Source organism: Apostichopus japonicus, chromosome 15 (assembly GCF_037975245.1).
Source record: "Apostichopus japonicus isolate 1M-3 chromosome 15, ASM3797524v1, whole genome shotgun sequence".
Taxonomy (NCBI): Eukaryota; Metazoa; Echinodermata; class Holothuroidea; order Aspidochirotida; family Stichopodidae; genus Apostichopus; species Apostichopus japonicus.
This window is the reverse complement of record NC_092575.1, coordinates 21,741,523-21,757,643: the sequence shown is the minus strand read 5'-3', so window position 1 is coordinate 21,757,643 and position 16,121 is coordinate 21,741,523. Positions and strand designations below refer to the sequence as shown.

General features: G+C 36.1%; 2 protein-coding genes across 4 annotated transcripts in view; one reads left to right on the top strand and one right to left on the bottom strand.

The window, feature by feature from the left end:
* The window catches only part of LOC139980685 (uncharacterized), a 31,830-nt gene extending 17,158 nt beyond the window's left edge, over positions 1–14,672 (top strand). The window contains exons 5-6 of the mRNA XM_071992514.1: positions 348–615; positions 2,738–14,672. Coding sequence (XP_071848615.1) covers positions 348–615; positions 2,738–4,152 — 1,683 coding nt within the window. The 3' untranslated portion in view covers positions 4,153–14,672. The remainder of the gene's footprint in view (positions 1–347; positions 616–2,737) is intronic.
* Positions 10,320–16,121, bottom strand: part of LOC139980683 (small G protein signaling modulator 1-like) — a 53,776-nt gene continuing 47,974 nt past the window's right edge. For all 3 annotated transcript variants that reach the window (XM_071992512.1, XM_071992510.1, XM_071992511.1), the window contains one exon: positions 10,320–16,078. In XM_071992512.1, the coding sequence (XP_071848613.1) occupies positions 15,990–16,078 (89 nt within the window). In that variant the 3' untranslated portion in view covers positions 10,320–15,989. The remainder of the gene's footprint in view (positions 16,079–16,121) is intronic.

Here is a 16,121-nt window from a genome sequence, read left to right as displayed (position 1 = left end):
TGGGCAGTTCCCATTGTGTGGCGTTTGAAAGTTAAGTTATTAAAATATATTCCAAAAGACGACTGTGGGATTGACTATATCTCAACTTGTCAAGTAGAGGTTTGTGTTTTTATCAGGAACACTAGTCCGAGGGCTAGATTGTTCGATTTCCTGTAACAAAACACTCTCTGTGTTGTGATGTGTGTCATGCACAAGAAAAGAAAGCAATTTGCTTTTCTCTGTCGAAAAGAAACCCCTTCTGGATACATCGAATGAGTGAATGATAGATCGATTGATTGATCGATTGATTGCTTCGGATTCACTGTCATGTTGTAATATGTTGACTGTTTGCAACTATTCCCTTTCAGGCTTTGAAAAGGAAAGAAAAAGAACTGGAACATGAATTGGACCGCTTAGTGAAAGAGAAGATACAGAAGCAAAAATTGTTGCAACGCCTGAAAGTGGAAAAGGGCAAAGACTTACATCGTGGAATGGCTTGGGATCAGCAAGGTTCGGTCATCAGTGGTGACCTGGTGCAAGATCGTATCCTAGTGGAGCAACAGGAAGAGGAGGAGGAGGCGGGGAGGAGCCATGAGCAGGATGAAGAGGATAGATATTCAACATCTACTGCATCAGGTAAGATATATTGTTTGGACTATATTGTAAGCTTTATGCCTCACCTGTCCCCTATATGTATTTTTTTTTTTTTTCTTCGGTGTGAGGTGTACTAAATATGGAAGGAACACACTTTAGCTCAAGGCTTAGTATTGATAGCTTCATTGAACAGATACAGACTTTCCTGAGGTGTGTAACCGTCAGGCCATGACCAGGGACATGTACGTATCTACTCTGGTCAGTCATCAAATCAGCCCTTGGTCTCACCAATCAGAGTTTGGTACCTCTCTGATCAGCACTTGGTCCAAATTGGCATGACCAGTACCTAGGGTCCATCCGTAGGGGAGACATATTAAAGGGCACAAAAACACAACAATCATCTTTGGTTTGTGTGACAGAGAATTTTTTGGTGAAAGACAATTCCCCCGAGAGTAGCTAAGAATTATCTTGTTCCATTTGGGAGATATTCTAGTTGATGAGTCGTGTCCGGAGCTGTCATTTTGTAATGTGATGTCATAATGTGATGTCATAATGTAATGTGATGTCTTTGTGACACTAGGGTCTGACACCTTTCACATTCTCTTTGTTGTCTTTCTCATATTTTCAAGACAGAATGTTAACAGTGTTTACACTGAAACCATTGTCACCATTATGGTCATGTTCAGAGGAACTTGGATATTTATTATTTCAACATTTGCAAAACCCATCTCCAGTACAGCAAATAAACATTGTAATTATGTTTCCTCTATGTACTTCTTATCCTATTAATAAATTTATATTTATACTGGAATAAAGAAAATTAAAGAAAATTTTTTTAAATTTTAAAAAAAGTAGTCAATAAAGAAAAACAAACAAGAATTGAAGCAAATGTGGCTCGATGATGTCATATTTAGACTTGATCAAGTCTTCAGTCTCGTGTGTGAAGAAACACTCCTCGAGTTAAGTTTGGATGAACTTCACACTTGGTGCATTGATTCCCAATTACTCCGTATAAGAACTGTTTGTACACTGTTCGCAGTAAAAGTCCTCACATACTGTACTGTAAAACCTTGGCAAGGAGAGTCGATACGCTTTTGTGGTTTCTGGATTGAAATGATAATAACTATCAATAATAAGTACCAAATTTTTATGTTAAAAAATGGGAAATATTGTGTAATGGTAAAAAATGTAATAATGGTACAAAGGAGTCATTGAAAAAAAGCATATTATTTTAAACTACAATTTGGGTCATTCCGTTAGTAAAGATATCCAACATTTCAATGTTTGTGGTGCTCTGTGTACACACATACGGTCAAGCAAGTTTGAATTTTGCTTGAAAAATTGAGCAAGCTTTTGCAGGGTTAGATAACTGAGTACACTGGCCGTGCTTGTCATGTTTATAATCACACATATGCATTCCTGATACAAAGTTGAACAAGGACCTCTATGAATAACAATCCTCCCTTTAGTAAGACCCCTAATTTATGGAATGGCCAATTTAAACCATGTTATGAAATACATGCAAAAAGTTGTGTAATCATTATCATTTGGGATCAGTAGAATCATACCAAATGACCATGTTGTAAACAAGGTCTGTTAATGACATACATAATATGCTTTCCACTGTAAACAGCCCAAACAATGTTTGTTTTCATTTCCCCCAAATATGGTAATTGAGTTGTAATAAAAACCCATGCTCAAAAAACAAGCTAAATTTGGTATATCCTTTATCTGTGAGGCCCTGTTTTTCTCAAAGAACCTGAAATTTGTATTATTATGTGTTCATTTTGGAAATGGATCCAGGCCCCTTTCGTGCTTACGTCTAGGAGCAATTAATACATTGAGACTGATTTTATCTGGCTTTGAAATGAAAGTGGAGGCAGTCGAGACATAAACCTCTGCATGTAAAGCTACTTGTGGATCCAGAACAACTTGACATTTAGGAAAAATAGTAGAGAATTATGGAACAAACTTATTATTATTATTAATATCATTATGATAAGTTGGGTTTTAATTGGTTAATGCAATAAGAGGTACATCTAACGCTGAATTTATTAGTAGTTCCTCTGATTGCTAACAACGAATTTGGCGGTCAGAGATGAACACTGCGATGTACAGTATCCTAATAATCGACTGCATTTCTTTCTCTGTTTCGATTCGACAGAGGCCGAAGAGGAGGAGAGGAAGTCTCAAGGATTTTGTACGGGGGTACCGTCTGTGGTGACCACGGGGGCTTTAATGACCATCACCGTCACCACTGCTTCGACCGCCGTATCTGGATGCCAGACCACTCAGTCATATGGTTCTGATTCTATGCCGTCCGGTTCCTACAGACACCCGCTGAAGAGCCACCTGTTGCGGGAGCACAGAGCTCAGCTAGCCAGGGAGGCTGCTGCTGCCACCACCTCCCCCACACAATCGTCCATTATGTCGGAAGCGACGCGGACCACATCTCATTTACAGATGGCTCGTGCTATAAACATTGTCAAACCCATGAATTCTCTGGTGACTGTCGTTCCCAACATGCCAATTAGCCCTAGCGCAAGGCCCACCGTTAGTCAATTACTTGGGAAGCACACAGTGCCCATTAGACAACCCGTGCGAAAACAGGCACCTTCTAATCCTTTACAGACTGTCCTACAGCCGACAAGCATCCCGATTCAAAGGTATCAAGCTCCTGGCATGGGCTTCACCAGACCTTCAGGAGAGTTTGCAGTCCGGCCATCCGGTGCCACCCAGCCAGTGGTCACCATTGGTGTTACACAGGCACTTCAGTCTCGGCCAGATTTAACCTCACTTGGAATCAAACTTTCACGTGGTCAACTACTGCCAGTTGTCTCACAGGGACTTAAGTTGCCCAATGGACAAGTTGTTACCAATACTCCCAGTCTAGGTCCGGCTCTGTCTATCGTATCCTCATCCCTACCGTCATCATTCCTGCAAGCTACCATTCCAGGTGGAAATACACCCCTAACTCAACCAATGGTATCTCCCATTGCTTTATCCACACCGGTAAAGCAAGTGTTCCTCACACACCAAAACCTGGCAGGTTACACCTCATTGAACCCTTCACTGTTGCCTCCGTTTGTGCCACCCACCTCTCAGACAGTAGGTAGTTCACTGGTTACTAATCTCAACCAGACCAGACCTCCTCAGGTGACCCTGATACCAAACAATAACCCTCGGTCTCACCCATTCATGCCTATCCATAATTCTCCCGTTCCTAGGGTCGCTAATGTCAGTGTACGGAATTCCTACATGAATGCCACTACGTCCCAGGGAAACCTACCCTTGAATAGTGCAGTACTCGGAGCTCATCAGGTCACCACCCTTTCATCGTCGTCGACGACAATGTTCCCCCCCGGGAATCACCACCACAAGCAAAGCAATGTCACAAGTAAACCAAAGACTCATAAATCCGATCGGGTCATCTCCCCACGAAGCAAGACCCTCCTCACCACTTCACAGATCGCACAGACACTATTGGCTAACGGAGGTATGAGCAAAGTGAAGACCGTTACGGCCGGCAGTAACAAAACCCAATGCACGGTCACACAGTCTGTTGTTACTATGTCCTGACATAGCCCGGACCGACATGTCTCAGATAAGAGTAGTATACTGTATTGGATGGTAGGAATTTTCAAACAAATATGGAAGTGTTGTCACTATATTTTGTACAGAATTATTTAAAATATGGTTTGCAAAAGCATGAAATGTTGTTTTGGTCAGTCTAGACAAAGACTTCTTGCGTATTCGAGAAAGAAAGATCTGTATTAAGGCCATACATAAACTGGGACCGTTCTGTACGTAAGAGAGGCTTTCTCTTTGATTAATTTCAAATGTTGAAAGCCTAGGATACTTCCTACCAGGATCAAACTTGCATTTTTACCGGACAGGGAGTGTGTACTTTGTTTCCATAGAAACAGTTCTATTTACACTTTTTGGACCAAATAAGGGCGTAAATAGCAATATATTATTGGGTATTATCTTCCCTGATGGTTCTATTTGTCTAATATGTTTTACATGCAAATTAGGTACAAATTGTGTTAGCTTTGCAAACGTGGATGTTTTACCGTACGTGTCTGTCACAACAGCCTCTTGCCTTGGTCTTGTTAGACTTTCGATGTCATTCAGTCCCAGAACTCAGAGGAATCCGGTGTATTGGCATAACTGGACAAACTTGCTTCCAAAACATTGAAGAAAAGTTTGAAAATAACTAGTATTGCTTTGTGCTCATAATTTAAATTAATGTAAGAATCTTCAAGAAAATTGGACCGACTCATTTACCACTCACTCATGAACAATGATTGTTGCAAAGTCACCGAAAAGGTTGTCTTATGAACAATTCAACAAACCCAAACTGCTGGGTATGTTTTTTTCCCATAAATTGCTCAAAGTTAGTGATGAAATGGGGGGGGGGGAGCTGTATTTTGAATTCTATTTCGTACTACCATTAGTCTACTATTTAATATGAAGTCTGTGGATATCCAATCCCAGAGTTTCAAATTGTTTGAATGGTCACTTGCTAAGAAGTGCAAGTGTCTTAAAAATCTACTGAATAGAAGCTAAGTTCCCACTGGCATTTCCTGAATTTAGATTCTTGGACAGGTTTATGGGAGTAGGCCAATAATATTTGCTGATAACCAGCAGTAATACAGGGATCATGATAGGGACGGAAATTATGCCAATTTTTGGACTCGCCATTGTTACTGGACTTATCATGTCTTTGTGTTCTTTATGTTACCTGGGAAGTAAAATGCAAGTGCCTTTACTTGTACTGGCAAACAATGAAATCTACTAGCATTATGCCAGTAAGTAGCCTGAAACTCCAGCCCCGGTGGTGAAAAAAGGCAATGAACTTCTTATACCGTAAGCGGTACGTGCTGTGGTCGTTCAAATCTGACTTGGTGGTGCCAAGTGGTTTTGTGGAATTAAACATGAAATTACTCTCATGTATTTATAACAGTGATATGATCTTTCAGTTTGCCTTATCCTGTCAGATTCGGTGGTTTGGAATCATGCATCAGAAATCACTTATTCTGTTATTCTCGCTACGGTTTATTTATGAAAGACGATAGAAATTATGCTTCACTAACTTTTGTGGTAAATGAAAATCCTGTTACAGTTTAATATCAGTATTATTTAAATTTATAAAATACCAGGAGTAGTATATCAAGAACGTACAAAAGTTAAAACCAGACAAAAATGATGTGTTTTTTTTTTATCTTCTCTCTTTTCATATGAATTTAAAACTTAAAAGGCATGTTCCGTTCAGCCCATATTTCCATTTTTTATAGTCACTTATATGAAAAATCAATTTCTGGATCATTGTTTTTTAATGCAAAACTCTACAGTCAATCAGGTACATTGTTCAGGTCTAAGAGTTAAGGTTTACCCATTAACTTTATAAATTTATGTCACAAAAGTATCAAAACATTTAAAATCTAGTAAGCACTACCAAATGCAACTGAACCCTGACATAGTTGTAATGTGTCATAAGTGAACGTACAGGCACCAAAATGGTAGTTTTTCTCCTCTCATTTGTATTTATATATATATATATATATTTATTTATTTTGTAACGTTCTGCTTGTGAGGCACCCTTTATATTGTCTGTGTGGAGTTTTTTTTTTCTCCTTATCCAGACATTTAGAAAGGGTCTCCAAAACTTTGAATGGTTTTTACACATAAGTTGCACATATATTTCTCATGATTTGTGACATATCAAGAGATTTTCTGTCAAAGTTTTAGTTGCTGCTAGGTGTTATATTCAAGTTTGGCAACTATGAATAGTATAACAGTTAAGTATTGCTGCTTGCTGTTATATTTCTTGGCAACTATTAACAGTATAACACTTAAGTATTGCTGCTAGCTGTTATATTGTTTGGCAACTATGAATAGTATAACAGTTAAGTATTGCTGCTTGCTGTTATATTTCTTGGCAACTATTAATAGTATAAGTTAAGTATTGCTACTAGCTGTTATATTCATTCTTGGCAACTATTAATAGTATAACAGTTAAGTATTGCTGCTAGCTGTTACACTCATTCTTGGCAACTATAAACAGTAAAGTATTGCTACTAGCTGTTATATTCATTCTTTGGGACTATTAATAGTATAACAGTTAAGTATTGCTGCTAGCTGTTACACTCATTCTTGGCAACTATAAACAGTAAAGTATTGCTACTAGCTGTTATATTCATTCTTTGGGACTATTAATAGTATAACAGTTAAGTATTGCTGCTAGCTGTTACACTCATTCTTGGCAACTATTAATAGTATAAGTTAAGTATTGCTACTAGCTGTTATATTCATTCTTGGCAACTATTAATAGTATAACAGTTAAGTATTGCTGCTAGCTGTTACACTCATTCTTGGCAACTATAAACAGTAAAGTATTGCTACTAGCTGTTATATTCATTCTTTGGGACTATTAATAGTATAACAGTTAAGTATTGCTGGTAGCTGTTACACTCATTCTTGGCAACTATTAATAGTATAAGTTAAGTATTGCTACTAGCTGTTATATTCATTCTTGGCAACTATTAATAGTATAACAGTTTAGTATTGCTGCTAGCTGTTATATTCATTCTTGGGGACTATTAACAGTATAACAGTAAAGTATTGCTGTTATCTGTTATATTCATTCTTGGGGACTATTAACAGTATAACAGTTAAGTATTGCTGCTAGCTGTTATATTCATTCTTGGCAACAATTAATAGTACAACTTTGTTCCTATTCTTTTATTTTTGGTCTTTCTTTCTTCATATGTGTAGTCAATTTATGAGGATTACTGATGTTGTATGTTAAATGCAAGTTTCTGGTACAAACACTTTAAACTAAATTAAATCCATCGATCATATTGCAGCTGATATTATGTATCTCTAATGCAGTGCCATGCAGGTACTTTAATTTCTCATTTTTAATATAGTTCATTTTTAATTTACAGTAGTACACTTTCAGTTCCTTACAAGTTGTTGTGTAAATAGATGTTGTTTCCCAACCTTGCAGTTAGACCAGAATACTTTGCCTCCAGTTTGTGAAAGGCTTGATATCCGTAATCGACTCGTGGATAGGGCTTTCTCGTGCTTTCTCGTGGCATCCTAACTCTTGGGAAGTAGCAAGATAACGGAAGAAATGAAATAAATCTTTATTAGTTTTAGACAATTCCAATTTTGTAACCCCCCTCCCCTTATGCAAATGTGTAATAAGCGCCTTTACTGAAAGTATTTTGTTTCTTTCCTCTGCCCTAAAATGTGCAATTTATATGTAGTTAGCCTAAATACCAAGTAGGTTTGTGAGAAGGTTTACATTTAAATGAGATAAGGGTAATTAATCAACAGCCAACTGTACTATTGACTTTGACCCAAAGTGTTTATTTTGTGTATAAAATTATATTTACACAAATGTGGTCAATCATAAACAAGAAACTATAAAAAAAATAAAAAAAGGTTGTTAAATCTCTCATTCTGACATATTTGAGTCTTACTTATCTGCTGCAACAATCTAATAACAATCTTTGTAAAGGAGGGTACAACTTGTGTGGCAATTTGACTAATCTAATTACATGCTTTAATATAAAGAGATGTACTTGGTTCCTTTATATATTTATATCATTGGAGAGTAGACTTAAGACCTAATCCCTCATTAAATGTTTTACTTGGATGATTTTCAATCACCCTTTGTGGGTACCTCCATTTCTCTCCCCCCCCCCCCCCCCTACTTTCATTCTTTCTTGATTTTCTATTTTCTAAGCAGTTTAGGAAAGGAAGCTCTAAGAGCAGTACTTTGATTGATATCCAGTATTAGAAGGGAGCATATGTAGACTGTTGCAAAACAGGATTTTATTTCGCTTTCAGACATGCATTTTTTTGTGTGGATTACTGCAGTTTTTACAGGGAGGCATGATAACAAACGGGTTGTCTGAAAGCTGAAATCCCAAGTGAAATCAATTACAGATGCATTTTGTTGTAACTTACTGGCATTCTGACTAAATCATATAATATTACTCACCAGTCATAAGTAAGAGAATAATTATTTGATTACCACCATTCTGTTGTTCCACATTAGCATGTCAGTAACTGTTTCATCAAAGGCAGAAAATTATGTTCCACAAATTTAATGTATGGTATTATTTTTGCATTTGCCAACCTTTCAATATTTTGGCTAAATTTCATGAATCACACGTATAATTGGGTAACAGATTATGCTTACTGGTGCCTTTTTATTCCCTGTTTATGGTAAAATATGATACTATATGATAAACCAATTACTGCCTGTGAATATAATATCAAATCATTTGTGCTCTTCAGCTCTAGATAAAAGTTAGCCATTTTATAGTTTGAAGGAATGCCCTCTTTATTTATTTGTTACAAGTAATCTATAGAGCTATTTACATTTTAAGTTTTGGGAAAGGGGTAGGTGTGGGCAGGGTGTTAGGAAGCGGGTAGGTGTGGGCATGGTGTTGGGAAGGGGGTAGGTATGGGCAGGGTAGGGTGTTGAGGAGATTATATAGTTTGAGAGTACACAATTATATTATGAAACTAAGCAGTATTTATTTCAGACCATTATTATAAGGAGGAGGGGGGGGGATGTCCAAAGGATGCCACCCTCCCTCCTAACCATTGTTACTACATTCTTTTAATGCATCTATATCTTGCAAATATAGATTTTGCAAGTCTTCTGGAATATGGAATAATGACACCAATGTAAATTATTCAAATCTATGAAAAAAATGCTTTTAATTGTATACAAAAAAGTAGAGAAAGGTGAAACCTAATCCCTCATGTTATGTTTTGTTTTGCTTACGATTCTCTTGTTTTGTGAAGAAACTAATACTAACATTTTTCATGTCGAGTATATTGTAGTGAGGTGGAGGGGGGGTGGAGAGGGGGAAGGTGAAGGGCTATAGCTGGAGGCCCAGGTCCAGTTTGGAGGGGCTGTAGATATATGAGATAATGAATAATGTATTCTCATTTTCATAATAAACTAATGGAAAGTATTAATGGTCTTCAAAAATTGGGGCTTATTGACATTATTGTCCCATGGGCAGGACCTTTCACTCAACCCCACCTACTCTGCCCTTGTTAGGTTGCTGCTGGCCTATAACAATCACAGTCTACCCCTCACCATCAACATGCAAGTATGTGAAATGTTAACTAATAGCTTGTAGTTAGTCTCAGCAGTTGAACAGGCATGTGAATACAGCCCTGCTATTTGTAACTGTGCAATGTGGTAGCTGTGTAGAGCAAGTTAGTTTTTTCTTCTATCTTGATTTTGAAAAGCAAGAAACTGTCCTACCATTTTAAATGTCTTTATTTTCAAAGGGATGTTCCAGGGAGGGGGGTCAAGGCACTTCCCCCTGCCCCTCACTCCCTCCTTCCCCATTGTAATCTTTATAAAAAGTCTGGTACTAACATTTAGCCACATTCTTGTGGTCATACCAAGATACAAAAGTGGACAATATTTAGAATGACTAAAACACACACACACATGTATTGCTTACCATTTTACAGGCAATGTTTTCTGACATGCCGCTTTTGTCGAGAAGCAGCAATTTCAAATCGCCCCATACTTATCTCTCTGGGCTCTCGTTTGGAAAAATCTCCAATCCAGTAATGGTTTTGACATTTAACTAACAAAACAGTTTTTGTTCCAGGGTAGTTGATTGCGACAGAAAGAATGCTGCCCAGGTGCTTTTTATTAAGCCAGACATGAAAAAGAAGATGAGTTAATTAAAAGACGATTGTTCTTTTTGTAACACAAACATATAATTTATTTTTATCACTTTAGTTATACCATAAATTCACGAAGAAACACAACCACAAAGTACTGTTTTCATACATATTTTTTTTTTCTTCTTTTTGTCTGTTAAGTAAATTACCTCTGTAAAATAAACCATATATGCTGCATCTAATATGTATGTACATTGTACTTACATCTATATACACTTTTTTTTTCAAGCTAGAAAACAAGTAGTTATTTAACATAAAACAAAACATCCTGCTAATAAATAGGAATTTACTCTATAGGAGTTGAGTACTTTACACATAGAATTTTAATCGTAGAGAATACCATCAGAAAAAAATAGGTCTGGAATGCAGAGATAACACAAACTTTACTCCCTTTCTTTTTATTTCAAGAAGAAACTAGTAAACCCTAGTTTAAAGTGAATTGGTCAGATACACAAAGATTTAAGTGAAACTATTAAAGCTAGCACAGAGCGTACCTGCGTGTTTCCCTCTGTTTCACAATTGTTGTTTTCCAGTACCGTTTCAGATTTAGTATTTATCTTAGCAATGTGCATTTTTTTATTCTAAAACAACCATCATCATTCTTATAAATAAGAATTCCAACAAGGAAGAATTCCAAAAACAGGTATGCATCAACAATTTTCCCACAATTTCAGGACTTGTTTTTTCAGCTAAAAAGAGAAATGTCACATGAATAAAATTGTTTTCAGATCAACAAAATTGATTTATTTAGCTTGCTACCTCTCTGAACCACCATTGGCAAATTTCGAGATGTATCCAAGAACAGGCCATCACCACTACCCGCCCCTCTCCCCCACCCCCATAATTTCTTCAAAGGGTAGTGAAACAAATGAATGACAGTTTGTGACCTGATTAAAAGTCCTTGACTTTTGATCAAGATAAAAGTGGAGTTTAAAGGGTCCTGAAACTTTAAACAGATTGAACAGGAAGAAAAAGAGCTTCTTGGTGTTCCCATCTCTTAATAGTTTCCATGGTTACTACTGATAAACAGGTGAAACAGGTACACATATCAGCTGCCAGATGACATGTTTTCAGTACTAGTTGAAAAATCATGGTCTGACTTGACGATTTCACCTTTCTTCAATATTTTGAGAAATTTGCTGTTAAAAAATATGTTCTAGTGAAAGCTCAAACAAATAACTAGCATCGTTTGCAAACAAATTGCACATTTTAATGTCTACTATATTTATAGTTTGTGTTGATGAATTTTACAGAGTACACTTTCTGAAATTAAAAACCAATGATATCATCATAAAATCACTTTTCTCTCTCTACTGAAAAAAAATTAAAATAAACAATCTTATTAGACAGCACAATTTTATTCCAGTTTAAATAAATTTTTTGATATCTTTGTTTTGAAAACCTTTGCAGGCACATACATCCTGAATCATTCTGGATCATCTCAGAGATGAAACAACTCTTCCTTTTCTTATATTTTCTTTCTTAAATTGAAAAAAAGAAACTTACTAAAATTCTAATTATATAAACAACATTTATGAGAGAAAGTAAACCATTGCAGCGAAATCAAAAATTGATTTAAAAAAAATAATAAAAATTCACGCCATAGAAACCAATAATATAAGAATGCAGAACATTTATAACTGAAATGTAAAATTGCACCGAACCCCTGAAAGCTCAAATCACAAACAGGAATGACATAAATATATATATAGGACAGAATACTCGGGAGAATAATTGAATTCAATTTTATGACGGCCAACTCTCCCTCATTGACTAATTCTATTGTGTTTGCAGAAAAAAACATGTGCAGCAACTTAACAAAGAATGGGCATGGCTCTATTTGTTCATTAACTGTATGCATTCATTAATTGTTTTTTGAGGTACTTCAAAACCTTGATATTTTACTCCTGATAATTCTTACCGTACAAGACTAAACAAAGATGGCCTTTCTTTCAACTTATAATGACCTCCTAGGCATGCTCCTTGTGCATCTAATTACTTTGACCAAATTTGCGATCTAATTAATACAATGGCAGATGGCAGCTCATCAAGTCTAAATTGAGGAAGAGAGGGTTTTTGTAACAGCATTCATAAGGGATTACAGTAGGAATAATTTTTTGTGGGCATCTGATGTTTTAATTTTTTTTCTATTCTTTTGACTATTTCATCTCTGGCAAGTGGGAGATTGAGGCAATTAAAGTAGGTTTAGCCTTATAAATTGTACTATATATATTTATAAAGTTTGTTTTGGCCATGAAATTCTTTCAAGGCTTGTCTTTTGAAGACAATATCCACTAGGCAGTTTGCACTCGGTTAATTTTCTTAAGGATGAGAAAGGAGAGAATGATTAGAACACTAAGGTTTGTAAAAGAAATATATCTGCTCCAACCAAAAATACTGTAAAAAAAAAATTATTCCAAAATTTTTCAATCTTGTTTTAGTCAAGTTTTTTGATCATGGAAGTATAATTCAAAATGGACTGTTTGCTGGTTATGGGGCAAAAATTTGGTGTTAACTCCAATCAGTGTGTCTAAATAATTAAGTGTCAATTCTTGAGACCAAATGAAAACAGCTGCAAAGCCCCCTCCCCCTACCCCCCTCCAATTCCCACTGCCCCATAATAAAACTATACACCTGAGTAAATAAATGTTTTATGAAAAGAAAAAAAATCCTAATCAAAATAAATTTAAACAGTACATTGCATTTGGTAATAAATAGTCAAATAAACTATGGTCAACTGGAAATTATATTATTTAATATTCTTCTAGTTTTGGTCGGTAAGTAACCATACAAAGAACGTCAACAGATAAGAGTTGTTGAAATGTCCATTTCCAAATTCCACTTCAAATATTTTCAAACTAGGAATTACCTGTATTTAGATGATAGATGCAAGCTTCATTGAAATAATCCATATATGATGTAACGTTTCATCTTAACATTTACCAATGATTACTACATGCAGAGTTTAAACAAGTCTATTAAACGGTAACAAACTTTTGTTCAAATATAAAAATGGTATCCTTTTAAAAATGCTGTGTAATTTTCTGGTTATAAGGTTGATTTCAGAAGTATAGCGTGACCGAAAACAAACATCCCGTTTCATTTTTAACTTTTCCCGGACTTTTCTTTCATTCATATTTTGTAGTTTACTAAATGAAGGGTAACAGAAGCTGACAAAGATGTCCTGATAAATTTAAACAATAAAATTCTCAAAATCATTAAGTACATTCAACTCAAATTGAAAGAAGCAACATATCTCTTTAATATAACGATGAAAAATGAAAGTGGATTACGTTTAGCATATTTTATGTATGTAACCTTCACTTATACTGTAAACTCTTGAAGTAAATAAAGCAAAAAAATTAAAGAGTAAAATCTAAGTTAAATGTATATAGATCAAAATAAAATGGTTCAAATTTATAGGACCTCTTCAAAATGAGAATCAAGAAACTCATTTTACTCTGTTGATAGTCAAATTGTCTACAGAAATGATTAATTAATGACATTAATGGCATTACAATCTTACTTAGAGTTAATTAAAAATCTCCTAACAATAACATTGTCTAAATTTTTCAATGAAAAGGGGAATGCAGCCTCTTAATGTTGCTCATGGGGTAAAAACGAAAGAATGTTTTATAGCAAACTTGTTAATACAAAAATCTGCTTTTGTGTTTTGTATTAACACATCAGAAGACAAAGGGCACATTTCTTAGACAACAAATAAACTGTATCAATTTTGTAAGAGCAAAGGAAGTTTGGGAAACAGCGGGGGATCTACAGGTCCACAAGTTTTAGGCTCTACCCCCCCCTCCCAACTAAGCTAACTAAGCTATTCAGCCCCTCAGTTGGTTGGAAATCCTTATATAACCTCCTTCCATCTCTAGGGGAGGGAGGGAGGGAGGGGGAGGCACCAGTCAGAAGCCACAGTACCTTTTATACAGAATGTTAAACCAGGTTCACACCCCAGTTTCATTTGAGACCCAAAAGGAGGTTTTCAAGACAAATTGTGCACATACATGAAATATATCAACAATAGCAAACAGACCGGGGAGACTTATTAATTAAAAACTGAAACAGCATAGGAAACATGATTCATATTTGAAGATATTTGTCACAAATTTTGTCCGATGAAACTTTATCATTATTATTATTATTATTATTATTAAAATGTTAACTTCACAACTGGCAACATTTTAAATGTTTCTGTCCAGATGTGCCTCGCCCGCAATCTTTAGAAAGATACGAGAAGGGACTCTCCCTCGACTTTCAATTTTTTCGGAAAACAAAATTACTCTGAGAAACTTATCACAAGAGATTCCATAAATTCCAACAACTAAATCATGTTGTTGAAATGGCCTTCACTGGAAGAAGAAAAACCAGAAATATGTATCGGAAATGGAGACAAATGATGCAGATCCCATCAAAAAAACCAGGTCAAGCACAGTATTTCATTGAACTGAGGTAGCTTTTAAACATATAACTCATTTTTCCTAAAGCTAACAAAACTTGTTTTTAAAAGCAATGGTTAAAAAAACCGATGCAAATTGATAAAGCACATTGTTTTTGTTTTTGTACATCCTAACATGTTGTCATGACAACTATTTTAACTACAAGTAACAGGTTTTCTGATGGCGCTGTTTTTTGTTTTTTCTTTCTTTTTTCTCACGAAACATTTGAACAAGCTCAAAGAGATTTTAGACGAGGGGTTACAAAGGGGAAGGACATATGGATCCATGTAACAACACCCTACCTCTAAAGCTGTCCTACAATGCTGTGTGTTTAAGTCAGCCAAAAAACAGACTAGGAGCATGACACTGATGAAATCAAAGCTGATAGTAACACACACACCATTATTAGCGGCAGTAAAGGTTGTTGGGAGCCAATCAAAGCTGATATTAACACACACACCATTATTACTGACAGTAAAGGTTGTTGGGAGCCAATCAAAGCTGATATTAACACACACACCATTATTAACGGCAGTAAAGGTTGGTGGGAGCCAATCAAAGTTGATATTAACACACACACCATTATTACCGGCAGTGAAGGGTTGTTGGGAGCCAATCAATGATGGATTCTACCTCAGGGAAATGTATTACCCAATGAGGGGGTCTAATCCATGCTGGAATTAACCACCAATGCTGGAATAACTCACCCAATGATTGTATTACCCACCGATAATGGTACTACCCACCAATAATGGTACTAACCACTAATGCTGGTATTACCAACCAATGCTGGAATAAACCACCAATGCTGGTAATAGCCACATAAACTGGTGCTACCCACCAATAATGGTATTACCAAACAAACTATGCTGGCATGATGTAATAATTTCAATGTGTTTTAGTGTGTATCTTTACTATTACCGGTATTGATGCAACTGATGACTTAGTTCAGTAATACTCCTAGGGCTTCTTCTTGTCAACACCAAAAAAAAGTTTCAAAAAAAAAGTAAAATCAAAATGGAAAAGATACTTTCATTACATCAGTTTTGGCATCGTTAACTTTTCCTTTCTGCAAGACAGAACTAATATCCTTTGTAGCAGGTGTTGAAGTATGGATTGCTCTGGGCCACGTCGTTACAATGAAGCTAATTAACTGTTATCTGTCCTCGTTTCAACATCCACGAGGCAATTAATGAGCCACCGTGACCTTCTGAATACCTTAAGGTGGTTGGTTCACTTGTTTTCGATTAACGTCTGTACCTTGTGCACAAGTTCACGTGCAATCTTCAGAACGGCCTTGGCATCGTGTCTCTCAGCCATTTCTGATGAGAGATAGAGAATAACGACGATTGAAGACACACAGCC